This window comes from Diuraphis noxia, unplaced genomic scaffold (assembly GCF_037042655.1).
Source record: "Diuraphis noxia isolate RWA-SAM2 unplaced genomic scaffold, SU_Dnox_SAM2 contig0003, whole genome shotgun sequence".
NCBI classification, from domain to species: Eukaryota; Metazoa; Arthropoda; class Insecta; order Hemiptera; family Aphididae; genus Diuraphis; species Diuraphis noxia.
In genome coordinates, this window is record NW_028301713.1 from 46,966,023 (window position 1) to 46,987,262 (window position 21,240).

Consider the following 21,240-nt stretch of genomic DNA (forward strand, 5'->3'; position numbering starts at 1 on the left):
AAACTTTTTTAACGTTACTTTTATTTGACTTCACAACTTCAATAAAACATTGGTTTAAAGTTTATTCTTTAGTTTTGTATTAATTAGTACATTTTATGTATATTATTATTTTGTTAATGTTATTATTATAAATATTTTTTTGCCACTTTTGATATCATATAATACAATTTCTATCATCCAACATAGTTCATTATTTACATTTAATCTTTATAGCAATTTTATAAAAAACTCAGGCACTAGATAATAATTATCATTAAATGTGTACCTAAGTCATTCATGAACAGCTGAACCATCGCTCCAGCTGCGAGGAAAACATAAATAGGTAACGAAGATAAATAAATTGTTAAAAATAGACACCTAAATGACTTGATATCTTTTTGACCGAATATAATATAAATACTGTGTAATAAAAGGATTTTACAGAAGATGCGACGGGGACGATTATTTTCATAATAAATGATAAAATCCGAAAGAATAATCTAAATATTTCAGCAGGATGATTGTGTAACTATGGTACAGTAGTTCTTCATTTTTATGCAATATAAGATTAATATGGGTTTTTTTTTTTAATCTTGAAATTTAATAATGAAAAAAGCATTATGTACTAAACATTTTCCGTGGTCTTCTCAGTCTGGTTATTTTTGTTGTTGTTCCCCTACGTCTTTCGTTCCGTTCTATTTACCTTTGCTTTTATCGGTTTACTGATAAAATATTTACGGGATTCCTGTTACAGTGGCAGTAGTGTAATGCATATCTAATGGGAAATTTACCGGTCGGATTTCAATTCACAAGAATAGTTCCGTATGGAACTCTGCAACAAATATGAAGGTGGTGGTTATTTTGCAATAACAGTTACAGAAATTGGAAGAACCGGGGAAATGGGAAAGTTATTATACGTATACCTGGCCAACAGTTGAACCAACCACTTCCACCACAGTTCGCTCTTCCGGTATACGATATATATAAATTATTGTTAAAAGTGGACAGCGGCAATATCGTTTTCAAAACTATCGGTAGGTAGGTATCTAACCAAAACATGGGTACATATTATATGTAGCATCGATATACGACTATAATACAACCGATGTATCAACGTAACAATCCAGTAGTTTTGTTAAAATATTTTCAACCGACATTATTTTTGTAGCTTATATTTAGTTTTTAAGACTGTTTGTGTATTATGTTATAATAAATGTATATTATTATAGTTTAAAAAGAAAAAAATGATTATCTAACGATAAATGCCACTGATATAATATATTCAAGAACATTATTTCATGCGAATATGCAATACAGATTAATTTATATATTTCAACATCAAAAAGCAGTATCAATAAATTAAATATACTTCCGTGATAGGTAGATACATAAGTACATTTTACAAATCACACGAATTCAAAGCTAAAACGAGTTAAATAAGAATTTTAGAATTTTTATGAATAATTAATATAACAATTATTTTAAGAAATTATTTTTAGTGCGAGATAATATAATAAAATAAAAACTCTTGGGCTCCAATGGAGTCCAATACACTTTATAAATGTATTTTTATTAATTATAAATATATTTTTATATTAAATTGGTATGCAGTATCTATACAATATGTAATACTACCACCGTAGTGGCAAACATGGAAGGTAGTGCATTATGCATTATAATATATGACTTCTTCTGAATTGGTTCCCACTGGGATACTTATAAACCATAATTTTCCTAACCTAATTTTTAATAGGATATCACTTATAACATTTACGACAGTTTAATACCCAGATATAATAACTACAAAAAAATTTAAACTACAATATATAAAAAAAACCAAAGTTAAATTGGAAGGTATTAATTTTAAATAGCTTGAATACAAAAGTTTTGACAAAACATTTGCGTTAGGTTACAATAATCAAAAACTTTAACAAATTATTTTTAAAGCTATAAAATATTCAAATAATAATCCTCACCGAAATCCATTTGAGAGATTTTGGAATAAGCGATCCCAATTGTGGGACATTTGGAAAACATATCTAAATTGATGAATTAAAATTATATTCCTAGGTTAAGTTATCGTGAACTATATTGCACGATACATTAACCCCTTTCCCCCTATTGACTGTTCACTACGAGTATCTAAAGAGAAATATGGCTTTTTTATTTTTATCTTACTATAATATCATAATCTTTAAAATATTAACATGTATAATATAGCGGACGATATGATATGACGTTTGTGTAGCTATAATATCGTTATTTATTCAAAATGAAATATAGTCGACGTACAATTATTTACGGTTATGAATATCAGTATCAGCAGTACATGGATCATGAACGGTAAGGGCTTCATGGTTACGTGGCATTATATAGTGTTGGAAAAATACTGCGTCCAATCTTCCAGCTCAACGTCATCTGGAAAAGAAAACAAACCTTTTGTAGACTTAGAAAAATAAAATCTTATATTTACACCGGATTTTATTTTATCTGGCAATAGTGTTTTCGAATTTATTCGCTCAACCGATATAATAAGAGGTACAGTAGTGGGTTTTAGATTTTTACGATCATGGTTTCTAGGCTTTTGAACACACAAGGAGTTTTATTAACAGCTGATGAGGCACGTCTTCTGATGAGTACAGGGACTTTTCAACTGTTGTCTCCCCAAATGCATATAAACCGTGGTGTTTTATGTATTTTTGTGTTTTATTGCAGTCCGTATATTGATTTTACTAGAATGTAATTCAATGTGAAGTAAAAAAAAAAGGTTAGATTGAGTCATGAGAGATACATTTATGACTTGAAACTAATACGTTATTTTATTTACGCAATCACAAATAATATTAAACATTTGTTAAGATACAAAAATATAAACATAAAACATTATTTGATTCCAATGAAATAAAGAAATATATATAAGAAACAATATCATCAAATTAATAATTACTACCCCCAACTACATTAGATATTGTACTAAATACAAAATATTTCAAATTTAAATATTAAATTAATTAAAAAATCCGAATTAACTTATCATTATTAACTTATCATCGTTATACAATTAATATTACATTTTGTTGATTACATCGTAATGTTGCATTTTGCTTTAGTAATTACATTCAGATCGATTTTAGTATACTTAAGCACTCTCATATACCAGATAAAGACTAACATTAAAAACCACTTAGAACTTAAAGCAAATAGTAATTAAATACAATGCAATCGATTTGGAATTATGAACTTGATTTGAATAAATATCAATGTAATTATTAGTATTAATGTAAACATAATAATTGAATAGCAACAAATATACCTATAAATGATTAATTAATAATAATTAAAAATATATTACCCGTATAGAGGCGATAATGGAAAGGTTTAAAATATATGGTTCAATGTGTATCTGGGATTAAAAAATAATGATAGTATCTGTATGTGACGTTTGAACTGCTACAGCAAAACATTATAAGCCCGATTCAATCGATGTGTTTCAAACACAAAAATCTATATTATAATAATATACTGGAACAAAGGTTTTCAGAAACAGTAAATTTAACAATATTAATTGTACGGTGTATCTATCTATAGAATTTGACAAGTGCCTAGCTGTTTCTAACGTAGCTTATATTGAAACCACGAACAGATATTTGGTGAAAAAACAAATTAGTACGAAAATTGTGTGGAACAGTTGTAGATGGGGTTTGAATTTAATTTTTAAAAGGACTAAATAGAATGCAATTTTTTTGAACTTGTGTAGCGGTGGAAGATACCAATGAACTGTACAACTGGCCTTTAGAAATTTAATATTTTTCCGAATTCAACTACTAAATTATTTCGACATTTTATTTAATCGTGGAAAAATAATTATTTCAAAAAAATTATGTTTGCACTTAATGGTTAAACGTAAAAAAAGCACACATATAATTAAGAAAAAAATTTTTTTTTCGTTAGTATTGAGAACCGGAGGAGTAACATGGCACCAGTAAGATGGTGCCAGTACTTCTCCTTCGGCCTCCATCTTTTATTGATAATAATTAATAACCAATTACACATTTACTTAGCTGCGACAGTGCGACGGACCAATATCCCGTTCGATAGCTATTAGTTATTACAATAGTTAGTTATGTACAATAATACTCGAGAGCTTGCCTTCGGCTACATTTTTAAGAAACTTAACTACGCAATCATTAGTTTGGTGAATCCGGAGTTCTTTCTGCGGCCTGACGACGTCGTTCCTCATCCTCCTTTGCAGTAAGGATGTTTACCACCATTCGATAAGAAAGTTTGAAAACTCTCTCCGCTTCTCGGTTGGATCCGATGGCAAAGTCTCAAACACTGGACCGCCGATCATGTCGGGCTCGTTGATGGTGCTCGGACGATGACCTAGCCGGGAGGTTAGTGCTTCCGGGAATCCTTCCCAGTAGACGTACTACAATAACGTGTGTTCGGCGATGTCCAAGTCATCTACACATTGCCAGCAACGCGGGCTGGTGGCCCTGCCCATACGATGGAGGTACCACTGGAAACAACCATGGCCCGGAGTGCCTGTGTCATGTGGAACGTCAGAGGCACCCACGGTACAGTCCTTCCTCGCCATTTTCCCAAGTCAGGGATGACGCAGCGCGTCCATGCCGCTTTCGTGGTTGCTCGCCATCTAGCCTGCCAGACACCGATCGAAGCGTTTCTAGCCTCACGTTTCGTGGTTGCTTCGGAAGGCCGTTGTTCACCGGGCTCCAATACGGCGCGCAGTCGGGACCTGATACTGCGTCTCTTCAATCCAAGCAGATCGGAAGGTGGCATGCAGGCCAGAACCATAGCGGCCTGGTCCGACACAGTGTGGTAGGACCGGATCACCCTCATGGCGGCAGTCCTCTGTGGGGTGTTAATGATTTCTCTACTTAATAATACGTGACTGTAATTTATACTTAAGTTTAATAAACGCATTGACATTTGACATTGACATAATTAAAGCGGTTAAACAATGGTGTATGTCTGGGTTCGTGAGGAAATTGAAATTGCATTAAATAGTTAATCCCAAGTTAGAGATTCAACTACAAATCTTGTTTAAAAGTTTTGTGTGATTTCATCCATTTTATCATACATTATATATGTATGCTTTATAGTAAATAATAGATATGCCTTTTGAAAAAAGTGTTGTTCTTTTTTATTTTAAATTTAAAAGAAAATGATAAAATATTAAAATCGTATTTCACCATTAAAGTTCTTGAATTTCAAATTTAAACTTATGATTAATTTATAATATAATAATTTGATCCTATAAATTGGGTTTTCCGTTGAATTAATTTACATTTTACCAATAAGTAATTATTATAAAACATAATACACACCATGTCAATATTAAATTACTCAAAATACATATTAAATCTGTTACATGAGTATATCGCACTATGATTTAAATAATTAAATTCAACATTTTTATAAATACGCTGGTTCTTGAATTTAACTATCAAACTATATTGGCAGAGGTGATTTTCTGTATAGTCCAAATTTCTAACAAATAGATGATTAATTAAATAAGACCGCAACTATAACGATGGGTACTATTGTGGGTATTAGTAATTCTTTTAAAATAAGATGTTATTGATCATATTATACTAAAATTAAAACAATTTTATTACGTTAAATGTACAAATAAGAATTAAACTGAATTATATATTTGTAAATTACCATTGTACCTGAGTCTAATTAATTAAAAACACAATTAATAATTAAATATAGTAAACTTGATTGTAAATTATTTAAAATGGTTTAAGTATTTATCTGGTACCTACTTAACTTTGGAATCAATTTTTATAATATTCTAAGTATTTTCTAAGTTTTAACATAATAATATACCTTATAAGCATAAGCGTGCACACGAAGGGGGCAGCTTTCAAAGGGACAACCTATCATTTAGCGAATTTCATAATATTTCCGATAGTAAAAGTTCGAACCATGTGGAGTTAATATTAATATTACTATTTAATATAATATTCCATCGACCATCAATAATACGTTTTGTCTAGCGCTATTTATACCTATCTATAGCGTTTTCTGTTTAATACATAATATTAAACATCGATATACATATTTTTGTTATATCAGTATATATCTTTTCTGTTTTATTTGGATAAAGTTAATAGCTTATTGGTCGGCATATTATATTTTTTATCATTCTGCAGAATCTTTTAGGTCTTAAACAAATATATTAACTGTACATAATATGAGTTATTTTAATTTCGTAGTGGTGTGTGAGGAAGCACTACAAAAACGGTAAAACATAAAATTGATTTACCTTTCTATATAATCAAATAATTTACTTCTGTTAATAATCCTAGGTCAGCTTGCTAATGATGGGGGGGGGGGGGGAGTTAATTTATAATATTATATCAATGTTTTCAGCTATATCTAACCTAAGCATACCTGTCCCAATGGTCTACTATACCTACTCCAGTATTAGCACTGTTATTGAGTCACGATAATCGGTTTACAAAATAAAATGCCGCCTGTTACTGCAAATCATGATGTATACAAAAAGAAATTACCGGAATAAAATAAATATATTATATATATATATATATATATATATATACCTTCCTATTTTCTAAACATTTTGAATTATTATCAGTTTTCATTTAAATCATATTAATAATAAGTGAAAATGTTTTTAATCAATATGGCCCATGATGGCCATGAACCTAATATTACTTATATTATGATGATATTATTATTGTTACAGACACCACTGTACTACCTGGCGGGCGTATTTTACTATGGATATTGTGCAAGTTAGTACAGTAGTTGTGCATTATTGAAACGCAAACATTATATTATATGGGTTTAAAGGACTAAGTCGAATGAAAAATTAATGAATTTGTGTAGTGTCAGAAGTGCATATTTAAAAAAATTACTTTGAATAAGTTAATACAAAAATAGATCTTGACTATTGAGACATTATTATACATAGAAGCGCAAGTATAATAATTATCGTTAAGTTGGCCTTTTGTTATGACCTGATTGATTCGAAACGTATACCCACATATTTGGAAAATTAACTGCAAATAGTTATGAATTAGCTTTTAGAATTTGCAAATAATTTTTTTTACTTTGAGAATTTCACAAGTTTTTCAGCTAAATTAAAATAATTGAAAATTAGTTTTTAAAATTTTTAAATCAACTTTTTTGTAAATTTTACTTATTTTATTTATGCGAGTTAAATAAGCTACTGTAATAGTTTACTAGTTTTGCTCTTTAATTTAAATATATAAATATATCTAACGAGGATGGACATCGTACGTTAATGACAAAAACTTAATGGATCATAAATCATAATGTTTTTCTTTAAAAGATTGTTTTATCTTAACTTTTATAATCAAACACAATTATTATTAAAACGTTATGTAATTTAGATAATAAGATAATAATAATAATAATTTAATAATAAGATCAAATCGAGAGCCAACGCGGTGTAAATATCCAACCCTCCGAAATGGTATTTTTCAATACATTTCAGAAAACATTTACAAAACGATCAGTCGAAGTTATGTGTGAGAAGAGGGCCACGTTCACATAAATTACATAGTATGACAAAATCGTTGGTAATTTATTTTAATCAATAAATTCACACTCTGCCTATATGTATAGGTTACATTTAAAAATATCAGATACATTATTATTAATCCAACACGAATACGAGCACATGTACGATGCAGGTGTTTTTTTACAGCAATATTTAAAATTGTATTTAAAGTATATGACTCACTCGTCCAACTCATTTAGAGTGGAGTGTATGTTCACGTCGCAATGTTTTACATTTTACTATTATATTGTTATGGTATAGCTTTAATGGATACAAGTCTCGTAAAATGTCTTGTATACAATATTATTAGTAAATGGTACACGCCTATGCATAAAATATAAATTTCTGTTTAGCTAAAATACGTTTGTAAAAATTATTGAATATCTAATTATGGTGTAAGTTGATTTATCTTCTGATTATTTTTTGTAATATTTGCAATCACAAGAAACTGTGATTACAACGGTCAATTAATCGTTAGTGTGTACTCTGTACAAATGCAATTTGATACCTTTTTTGGTGACAATTACATGTTACACTGCATATTTGAACTCATATAATTAAACGCACATATTTTCTACCTATTGACTAAAGTTATATGAGATTGACATAGAAAGACGTACATGCAAGGCATATTAGAGAAATGTTGCATCTATGTAAACGAAGTAATTTCAGAGTAAAATTCTCAAAACATCCAGCTACACACTTCATAATAATTATACACGTTAGTTAATATTATTATCTATAATAATATATTAAGATATTTTGAATTTTGAATTCATATTATACGATGTTCGAATAATACGTTCAAACATATTATGGAAAATGCTAGGTTCAGTGAATTTAGATTCATCACTCAATCAAGACCCTAAGTCCAACTCGATCAACTTCATTATGGCCGCCAACCTTCTCAAATGGACACAAATTTAAAGTATTACCAGCTAGTATTTAAGTAGTATTTCATTTTAACTCAAATTGTTATCTATTAGACATATCATATAATTTAAAATGTTATATACCTAAATATCATCCGATGATAACTGTTGCCGAGTTTAAAAAATAAAAATAAAAATATTTATATGTATATTTGACCATTAGATATTGTAAATAAAGGATCAGATATTATTATTGTTCTCTGTTGTCTAGTTTGATATTATTTATATGGCTTTACAAACATTTATGTTGTTTTTCGAATTAACTAGGTATAAAAATACTAATTTTATCTCCATCTTAATCGTCTACCCCCACCCCCCATTTCTTCTACAAGTTACAGAAAATGCAATTGAATTGTTTTTGTGAAAACTAAACGCACACTTTGGACAGTTTCCAACTCAGGTTGGCAATGAAACAAAGCGCTTATTGTTCGTGGACAGGCGACACAGTCTATTGTTCTTAAGTGAAAATCAGTTGGTAAAGTAATACCGTATACGACTCCACAAAGGTCATAAAAGGTGAATTTCTCTGAATTTAATTTCGGCCACCCAATCTTTTTCCTCTATTTTATTTAATTAACCAATTTTTCAAGAAAATTACGGAAATCAATAAATTTCACATAACACTATTGAAGTTCTCAGAAAAGATTATAAAATCTAATCAAATCTAATTGCCTGTATAGAAAAAACCAAAACCACTCAAAGTCGTTACACTCATTGGTATAATTTTATATTATATTGTGTTATTTGAATGTTTTTCATGTATTTCATATATTTTTTATTTTATACTTCGTTGTTATTATTGTTTTTTCAGAATAATCATGAATTGAGAAAACCTAAAACTTAAAAAACATAAATAGAAATAAATATAACTTTATAAGTTAAATTTTAATATTTTGTACATCTTGATCTAATAATTAAAAAATACCACAAACACTCTAGTTTACATACACCTAAATACTTTAGGATTACAATCTTGACACTCAAAACTAAGTTTTGTAGTTTTAACCAACTAATTAAAGTTATAAGAATATAATAAAGTTTTCTAGAAATAATTATGTTACATTTAGTTTGCTTCAGAAAGTTACACATACTAAATTTAAAATATAAATTATTTTCTATTATTTTTCTTTCAATAAGGATATGATTAATTAAGTGAAGTATCCAAAGCTTTTTTTTAAAAAATATGAAATAATATATTTTATGATATTGATTTATTTATTTTTTATACGTTTTTTAAAATCTTTATTTATAACCTATATTATACTAATAGCTAATAACTTTATCTTTATACATGAGTATTTACATTGTACAGTTAGATATTAATTATATTCTTTTATATGTTGTGTTATAATTATTATTACAGTGTTGTTTCATTCATTTAGACATTTAGAGGCTCTCTGGACATAACATTAACTATTCACAAGAATGTAGCTTTTCACACAGTTTAAATATAAAAGAAAAATAAGTAACCTAGCAACATCAAATAGTTAAATGAGTACCATTGTGTATGTGTTGTTCCAATGAAGATTTTTTTTTCATCTTAAAATCTGGGTTTATTCAAGTTATTTTTTAAATATTATCTTAAACGTAAAAATAAATAATACTCTTATCGTATTTTTGGAAAATTCTTAAACAAATCAAGGTCACATAATTTTTGCACTTGTAAGTTGTAATGCGTTTTTTACACACGAGCCATTGACTATATAACTGTTTTTTTTTTCAATCTCTGGTCGTTAGGTAAAATATAGAGGCAGCCAGATACATCTCCAGCAGTAGTTTAACATCTACAGAGCGAGTTCTCTCAAATTGACCATGTCCATCGTTAAGCTTAACATAAACCAACATCTTCTTACTACACTTAGTTAAAAGTCTACATAAATTGAATCGTATAGGCGTATATGCTCAAATCATCAATCACACAAATTAGGTACCTCTATCTATATTCGTAACAGCCAAAATTTATCATAGATGTTTGTAAATTATAGGCTTATCAATAAAGTCTCCGATTGACCTTCTGTCACCGAAAAACGTCGAGCTCGTTAAATTGCTTTTATAGTTGCTTTGTTCCGGTAGACTGGGATACTGCTACCATCAAAAACAAGTCAATTGGAGTGGTCGAATCATTGATGTATTTGATTTGGTGGTGATATACTTCCGGTCTGAGCTTCGACAAATTCACGTGTTTCGTATTCACGTTCAAGATTTCATTCATCGTGTTGTCATAATCCGACAAGTGAAAATTATCCTGACCGTCATATATAGATCTGTTCGTCCGTATATTAATATGATGGTGACCATCTTCGACAATTGCATGTCACACAAGTGGTTGTGTTCTGTGACTCAACACGACGAAAATCATCAGACTCGTGCTCAACACTTTCAGCACGTATTGGTTTATAAGTGTTAATCCTATAGAAATATTTTAATGTTTGATACTTACTAAGTACCTGTAAAATATTATCGATACGATTGCCTAAATTAATCACGTCTAGTAGTGTTGTGGTTACGAGTGATGTGAATACGAATCATTTGAAGAATACTATGGAATATAATATATATTTATAAATAGTTACACAATATAACATTATGATAATATCAAGTCGATTATACATTTTATTATATTAATAATACATGTGTATAGACTATAAATATAAACAGAATGCTATTTGTACCAACAGGAGTGAACAATTTTCAACTCAAAGCTTGATGAAATTCTTGGACCAAACCTGAATCTAAATAAGAAAATGTAAACTTTTTTTAAAATTTATTAAGCTTTTAGAAAAAATATAATTGTAATTGTAAATCATGTGACATATAATTTAAAACCTACAAAAATTGTAGATAGTTAAAATTTGTAGCTAATGGCCGCTGAGTTTATCCAAATACCAAAAAAAAAACTATATGTAAAAAATACTTTGAATTTTCATATGAAAAACAGAACCTTGAATTGCAACAATATACTCCTATAGCAAAAATCTCCAAAATTAAAAAATATAGTCTTAAAGTAAATAAAAAATTTCTCAAAATTCAGATTTTAAATAACTGCATGCATAATGGAAGACAAAAGGACACACTTAATGAATCTAATAAAAAATATATTATATAAACGTATAAAACATCGTTCTGAATTATAGATGATTACACATAGTAATACTTAGAAAGTTAGAAATACTTTTAATACTATTTAAGAGCTTTTGAGTGCATGTAGATAAACGAAAATGGAAAATTACTATCCATTTTTTCCATTTAATACTTTTTAATCGTAATATTATGTTTTATACATTATTATAACTGAATGAAATAAGTGAAAAATTATGACAGCATGAAATCAAATAACTATCAATTTCTAAATATTATATTGCTAATTTAAAATAATATATCACTTGCATTCTCTTTTTTTCTGGAACTGTGTGTCATTATCTTATATTAAAATTCTAATTTTACTTCTACTATCAATTGAAAAGTTAGTTTTATTTGCGAACAAAATAACTTCAAGTTTTATTTTAGGATGTCATATACTTTCCTTTTATACTTTTATACTAACTGATTGTCCTATAACTAGGTAGGAATGTTAATATAAATTAATATTTAGTGAATGCACGAAAGATTAAACATTTTGAAAACATCTTGTTATTTTATACTGTAGTAGTTATTATTTTAGGTATACGCACATATTATTAATAATATTTTATTTATTTTTGGAACTTTGCCTGGAAAGTAAACATAAGTGTATTGTTTGAGCGGAAATTACCGCGTGCATTAAATTTTTCTCATTTATTTATCTAGAAAAATAAAGATGGGCCACTGCTGCGTGCTAAAATGAAGCCACGCAACGTATTAAATCATTAATGTGCTCATCTAAACTTTACCTTAGTATTCACAATGTTTTCTAAAAGTTCAAAGATAACATTAAAATGTGAAAAAAATCTTCTAAGTGAAAATGAAGTATAATTATTTTGACAATTTATGTTTTAAAAATAGAGGTAGATAAAAGCTTATTTTACATTATAGTGCCTACATACATGAATATATATTTCTTAGATAAGTATTAGGCTGATGTTAATATTAACAGAAGCAATAATAATATACACAACTATCATCATCCAGTACATGAAATTAAAAAAAAAAATTTAACGTAACTTTTATAATACCAATATGCATATTATTATAATCGAATAAAAAATAATATGTATAATATTTATATACTATACACACGTTCTATGCTGATTTGTATTGCAGAATCTTTCTGGATAACCTATTATTCGTGTTCAGTCAAATACAATTGTATATTATTCAAGTATCAAATAAATGATAAAAAAATTGAAGATTGGTATTGCAACGGGAAATATTTTATAAGATATTATTGAACACATATTCCATCAAGAAAAAATATTATTGTTGACAAAAAAAAGCATATCAAAACGATGCTATCCATATATTAACTTATACGAGTTATGTGAATGATATTACGTAACGTTACAGGTACATTACTTTTATTATACGTGGTATTGTACATTAAAAAATTGCCATGCTTTGAAATTTGAAATTATGAACAAAGCTATGGTTTTGTTTTACAGTTATGTTTTTCTTTTCTTTCTACTAACACTTTTTCGCAAAAAAAAAATTAAAGTCTCGTACTTCACCTTTAGAAACAGAAAACTTTATTTACATGATTCCCTATATATAATATAAATAATTTCTTAACAATTTAAACCTCACAAAAACTGTCTAAATCCACTGAAAACTATAAAAAAAAATAATTAATGATATGCGATTTTGAAATTTAAAAAAAACTGGATATTCAAACTTTTTAAAATTGACATATAATTGGTCAAGGCTGAAATAAATGGATCTTATTCAGAATTATAGTTTTTGTATGCAAATATCTATTGTTGCATTCAAATGTATGGTATATAATAATAATCAAACACTATTTAACTACTCATGTCTAGTTTAGTTAAGTTACCTTAGTCCATTTCAACAAATATACGGTATTCATATTTAATTTTTCATAGACTCGTAGAATATTTTCATAGACCTCATCGTTGTTGGATTGTTGCATTAGTAAATGTCATTTTATGCCATTCAATCTTTATTTCTGTTCTTTTTTATGACAAAATGAAATAAAATATATGTTTTTAATACATGATATACATTTGAAAAATGTGTTGTTTTTAATATTATGTAGAACGCATTTATATATACCTTTTATTGTTTTGTATATTTTTCAATATTAAATAGATTGTCATATTATTTTTTACTGTGCATTTCAATATAATTATAAAATTCAAAAGTGTTTGCGCTAACAATGTTTATGTAAATTACTGTCTTTAAATGTGAAACTTATTTTTCTTACACTTTTTAATAAAGAACAAAAACGATTCTGTTCTAAAACAAAGAGAGTAAATTCACGTGAATAAAACAAAACTGTATTAAATAAACATTTATTTCCGTTAATAGTAAACAATGAGTGAAAATAAATAATACCATTTAGTACAACACTGTTTAGATAATAATTGGTGTAAATTCACTTACTCTTCGTATTTATTTGAGATTTTTCTTGATCTAATAATATTTTTTTTCTTTTTTTTTTTTTTTTTTTTTATTAAGAATAAGCCCTCGGCAACATCGGCCATTGGGAACAATAATATTATTGTTGCTATTAGTTTTTTAATAATATGTGAGAGAGTAAAATAGAAAAATTATTACATTGTTAAAAATACAATAATTACTGTAATTTAATATTTTATATGATGCGATCGTAACAATAGTGTTCTATCATATTAAATTGATTTTTAAGTTAAATGGATTACCACAATCTTGCATATTTAATTAGGTAGGTGTATTATTATATATTATAAGCTAATGTTTAATGTTTGTTAAATATATTGATATTGCCAAACTCTAAATCCAACCTTAAACATTTTAATAACTAAAAATTTGAATGATAACATTTCAAAATTTTACAAGATTAAGTTTTTGTATTCTTAATTACAATAATTACTGTTGTAGTTAATATGTACGATACTTAAACCATATTATTGCAAATTGCAATAGACACCCAATCACAAAAATAATAAATAATAATAGAATATTTTATTGGGAATTTCCGTTGTTGTTACTTATAGCTATAAGACAGTTAATATATATATACAGTTAATTATAATTGAATGAATTGAAAACATTTTTAATGTAAAATTATTATTTTGTGTTGTAGACTTAACACATCAGGAACAACGAAACCTTAACTATATGTATGTAATTGATAGACGGCGTCTTGTATAGGCAAAAGTAGTACTCAAATGTATTCAGTAAAAACAGTAATTTATTCCTTGTTATATAATAGGTATTATGGTTTGATCATGTTGGCGATTACAATATCCATGTAAAATATTTTAAGCATATAAATTAATAATTTATTTTAACTGCAGCAAATTTGAAAACTAATAGTTAAAACATTTCCTGATCTACATATCGGATGTCATATATAGGTAAGAAATATATTAAATATTACATAATATGATGTTATACATTGAGAAGATCAAGCATCAATGTAAAATATAAAATTATATTTCTAGCGTTATGTAACAATAATTTAGGTAAAAACTAAAGAAAAAAATTATTTTATGAATATCTAGTGTATTAATATTCAGTTTAAAATTAATTCTAAGACATTTTTATGTACAAAGCCGTCTACCAACTTTGTCATTTTGTTCTTCATCTGTCATATTAAGCATTTTTTTTTCATGCATATCAAGTAAAATATTTAATTATTGTTGATACCAACCTACAATACCTACAATTATGAACATGAGTGGTGTGCATGAGGTTATCAGCTATAGGGTATTATGTCCACTAAGTTTTGAACTTTTTTTTATAGTTGTACATGAATCTGTGTAAAATATATGTTTAAATAAAATATAAATAATATTAGTTTCAATAGTTTTGAATTTTTACATAACTCAATAACGTAATATTTATTTGCGCGAAAGTCCCTGTATACCTTATATAATATATGAATATTATTTTGTTTCTCATTTCCTGAGATAAGTCGTTCGTTCTATAAATATCCTATATATTGTATGAAATGGCAGGAAAATATAGAGTATTTCTTTAAAAAAAAATTATTCATATTTACAAAATTACAAGTTTAATGTGTAGACAATTAGATTTTTTAATTTCCCATAAGCATAAAATAATTCAAATCAATTCAAATTAACTAATAATTAAAGTCATTAGAATATTTAAATCCTATTTAAGCTAACAAAATGATTTAACTAATAAACTGTAATTAAATATAAAATTCCTTGATGAACCATTACATTATACCCATTTAAAAATTGTAATAATTTTTTTTAAACACACATATTTTATTTATAACATAAAATCATGTTGAAAAAGTAAATTATAGTGCTTTTATGATTTTTGATAAAACTAATACAGGTAAAAGTTTAAAAAAAAATTTGAATTAAAGCATAAACCTCTAAAAGATAAATAAAAATCCTACCACCAAAATTATTTTAAATTACTTTTCATTTCAAAGGTCTTAAAATCCAAAATAGATGTTTTTACTACTAAAAAAGGGTTTAAAGGTTTGATGCTACACCAATAGGAAAAGTTACAATTGATTTTCGAATTCGCCGACAACAAAATGGAATATAGAACTTTGTAGCATCTAGATCTAATGAACATAAAAATCATAGATGTTGATTATTTTTCATTTAATAATTTTTTCCAGTCGAAGAAGAGTATAAATATTAATTTCAAATTATAAATAAATTTTAGGATTCAAATTATTGTATACAAGTACTGAAAACAGATGAATATGAAAATAATATGAAAACAATTTTGTTTAAAAAAAAAAGCACCGATGAAGAAAATGTAATAATAATTAATAAATAATAAGTAATGTAATGTAATTAACCAGAAACAAAATTCAACCGCAGGTATTCAATATTAATTTATAAACGTCAATTATGTAGTTTAATTTTCCTTAAATTAATTAGTACTTAATAAAACATTTTCCACTTTAATTTTTCTCAATATAAGTAAATTCATTTAATGATTTTATTAGAAATTTTGTAATTTTGTAATATACATTATACTTTCTCTTGATACAACGGTAAATAACTTTGGAACTCTATGGCTATACTAAATGGTATTTAAACAATATTTTAATTGTTGACGTTAAATTAAATTAATCTGGTCTTCGATACAGTACTAACATGACATTTATATACCAGTATTAATCAAACTTGTTTCACTTACTTAAAAAAAGAAGAGTTTAGCATCACCCGAGTATCCGTATAAATAGTCTAAACATCATATATATTTCAGGTAACTTATTAGACGCTTGTTAAAAAATGGTGCATGGATCATCCAGTTTCCCCGTGGATCTCATCGATTTAAATTCGTAAAATAATTGTTTTAATTATACTTGTTTTTAATTGTTTTACTGGCTAATGGCTAAACATTATATAATTAAAATTATATTTTCATATACAATTCAACATAAAATTATGCTTTTTTAGTTTTTATGTGCATGTCAAAATTATTTTTATAATTATTTTCACTAAAATAGACAGTAAAATTAGTAATTACATAGATGTATTATGTGTGATAAAATATTATATGTAATTATATGATTTCATCATCTATCAATTAAAAATTTTTCTATTTAGAATTTATTATTTACAACTGAAAATTTGACCTAATACATTGAGGGCATATTATGGTATTATATAAAACAATATAGGGTTTCTTCACTCAATTTAATTTAATTTAAATATTCATTACAACATAACATTATAATAGTGACATATTTTAGATTAATACCTAATGATAAACACAAATTCTATTGAATATTTGCACTTAATTCGGCACTTAGCTTCATGTTTGTTACTTAATATTTAATAATTTACATTCTTTGATTTGATAATACATTTTTCTACCTCTTTTATACATTTCGTAGCATAATTTTTGATTATTTCAAAAGTAAATAATACTATATTTATTTTTCAAGCATAATACATTATTTAAAAAGGTCAGATAATGGTGACTACACTAATATGTGTAATCCAAGCATGACAATAAATCATATTATTGTAAGGGAAATGGAATCAATCATTCTGTGTAATGCTTGTTTTTGTATGAAATAGCTATAGATTTAGCTGATACTACACTATTTTTGTTAAATCTGGTGTATGGTGAGGAAAAATAAATTTGAACTTTGATCGATTGAGGTAACGTAAACGATCCATAAATGACCGCGTATTATAGATTTCGAGATTCAAAAATTCAAAGATGTAACTCATTTATTATTATTTTAGATTCTGAGCGGAGCTATGAATGTATTGATTTTACAATGTTGTGTTGTTTTTTTTTTGTGTATCTGTGTACACAATATAAGTTGTCGAGATAATGATTAGAATTTAAACTGCAATTGCTGTTCCGGTTAGCAAGTTAATCTAGTTGGTAAATTGGGAGTATAAAATTTTGAAATTGCCCATAGTTTTCTAAAGTACCGGAAAAAACAAAAAAGAAGTTAAGGAAAAACTGGAATTTTTACACAAAATCAATTGTTGAGAATATCGATTTTAGATAATGATGTAACTCTAATACAAATTACGCAATTTATTTTGAGTTAGAAATTCATAAAAATTTATCTTTTAAAATCTAAGATTCAAAAATTCATTACAAGATTCTTCATAAGTGTGTCTACTTTTATCAAATAAAAAATCTACTGGAAAGTCAAATTAAATTTTTATGATGAGCATATAAATTACAACATTAGATATTTACTCCATTTCTTTTGTACCAACATTCTTATTATTCAAATACAAATTACATTAGAAACTTTAAATATACAACAAATGTTTATTTTATCAATTCCTATACTTGATAAAATTTTCAAAATATTTCAACTACTTTTAAGTTAATTATAAAAATTTGAAATTTTCCGTTTTTTTATCTTATAAATGTTAGTAAAATTGTATTCATTGGGTCAAAAATTTGAAAATTTAGTACAAGATTCCCCATAAGTTGATATGATAGTTGTTAGAAAATATTAAAAATTATAAGAACTTTTTTTTTATAACTATTCAAAATGTAGATAATTAAAAATTTACAAATACTTAAAAAATTTTAAAACGTTAAATTTTTATAGTTAAAATTGAAAATTAAAAACAAAGTTCCATGTAAGTAGTTAATTTTTCAAAAAAAAAAATCTAAGCACTATAAAAATGCATTTTTTATAGTTATTTTAATTTCAAATTTGGATAAAAGGTATAACTAATAAATAACCAAAAATAACAATTTTAGCTATATCATAATAATATAAAAAAAATTATTCGTGGGTACTTTAAATTGTATATACCTTCTATGAATGATTGAGCGAGTCGTATGCATATAATGAATCTGATTATAATAATCTATATGAAGCGTACAATATTTAGTGAATGAATATAAATTAGCAACATTGTATTTGTCAAAATAACTCCATGATTAACTAATGAAATAAGTTTATAAAGATTTCAATCAATTATAATTTAAAATTAATGAATTTCAATAAATTAGTACAAATACATTTATTAAATTTTTCAATAGGAAAATACTAAGATGATGTATAATAAATTATATGTATTGACGATGAAATAAATAAAGTTTAATTCATAAACCTAATATAGTAATATATAATATTGAAAAATAAATTTAATCTTTTTAAATGTATTTGGTTTATCATTGAGATAGGATTAACAATATCCTCTTCTTGTAAAAACTAGCCAATGGTCACGTTACCGAGGCTTTTTCCTTAATAAAAAAAATAAAAATATCCTCTTCTAGTTTGAAATAATTATTTTGGTGCCAATATCATAGATACTCGAAGAGTTTTATACTGACTTTAATCTATCAATGAAAATATAAATATCATGTTAATTATTTATATTAATTTAGTAATATTTTTATTTGTTTTAGATCGTGGTTTATCGATAACTGGAAAAAAATCAGTCAATACGGCCGCGTGGCGCGTAGAAATAATAAGAAAATTTATGAGTATGATTGACAGTTGGATAGGATTGCGTGTTACGTGTTAGACAGAGATTTATAATATATTATATCAGTTATCTATACATAAACATTTAACATTATATTATATATAGGTAGGAAATTGAATTGAATATTCTAAAAATGAATGTACTATATTACTATAATGATTTTGCATACGATTATTGGCATCATCATATTTATTATATTGTAATTCAAATTGAATGTAACAGATTTCATTCAATCTAAAAATAAAGAATTTATATTAATATACGTTTACTAAAAAATTACCTACACTTTGCGATATCTGCAACATCAAAGGAACATTATTCATTTGTATCAAATTTCACCTCTCAACAAACTAAATTATGTTGTAAAAACAACTAATTATCGTAGGAAAAACCAAATGTTAAACAATCAAAAATGATATATTCAAAAAATCTGAAAATTATACAAAAGAATAAAACTTAATTTATTTGCTACCATATACGTCTAATAAAAATATGTACAATTTCATTTAGGATTAAATTTTTAATAAAGCATAAAATCCATTGAATTTTTTTTTACGGTTGTAAACAATATTTTTTAACAATATCACATGCGTAAGTTATATAGAATAGTAATGGCTACGATGCCACATTACTCAACTTTAACATATATTCCAACTATACAACAAACAGGATAGAAAAGTATCTGCTTTTGACAGGATTTTAAAACATAGTCATTCCGATGTAAACAATATGGACCGTTGGCTGAAAAACAATATTCGTTGTACTTGAGTGTATCCTCTGTATAATAAAGCATACTTGGCTGAGCAAATGATGATAATAACTAAAATATCAAAACCAATCGCGTCTATATTAATTATATATATACATCACGAAATCGCACCCGTGATTAAAATATATTATTATTGAAAATCCATTTTCATCGATCCCTTATTATTAACATTCATTTTTGGTTGCCATCGTCGTTAAAATTAAATAACCATGCAAATGAACCACATTGAATAAAATATCAAATATTTTAATCTTGATTGATTAAGTATTGATTTATATAGCGACAAAACGCAGTAGGTACTATGCGTCACTCGTCATAATATGTGGTCAAGCGTACCATAATCACACGAATTTTTCTAATGCTTCTCGAGTCTTGGCAAAAGTAGTGTGCACTTGTCACACGCCATTATCAAACACTTGAACGTACCTGCCCCGCGAATATCACGTCGTTAAGAGTTCTGGACGTTTTTACTTCACCAAAAACCATAACCATTATAATATTAGTTTGTGTGTAATATCATGTTATATATTATTACGATTGTGTCGACGAAAAAAAAAATACTGTACCGACCAAACTCCTTAAAAACGATTCGGAAGTTAAAATAACCGTTTTTATCGTATTTTATTGTACCGTTTGTATAATAATGACCGTATTATAATATAATATGATTTAATATACTTTTGTCGGATTTTGATTTAAATGTTCAAACAAAATAAACGAATTGTTAACGGTATGCATTATTATTTTATGAATAAATGATATACGAAACCAATGTCCACGCCTACAACCTTTGCGGTTTCATCGTTTGTAAATATTACATTATTTATTACTATAAACAACATCAATATACCACTCCGCCTAGTTTCGACTCCTCGAAAGGTGCACTTATGCTATAGGCGGTCATAAGAAAGGGTGAAGGGGATAAGG

General features: G+C 26.5%; 1 protein-coding gene across 1 annotated transcript in view; it reads right to left on the reverse strand.

Annotated features, from left to right (window-relative positions):
• LOC107166508 (uncharacterized) overlaps nt 1-21,240 on the reverse strand; it is a 54,151-nt gene that overhangs the window by 21,289 nt on the left and 11,622 nt on the right. Inside the window, exon 2 of the mRNA XM_089224268.1 lies at nt 2,272-2,397. Coding sequence (XP_089080394.1) covers nt 2,272-2,335 — 64 coding nt within the window. The 5' untranslated portion in view covers nt 2,336-2,397. The remainder of the gene's footprint in view (nt 1-2,271; nt 2,398-21,240) is intronic.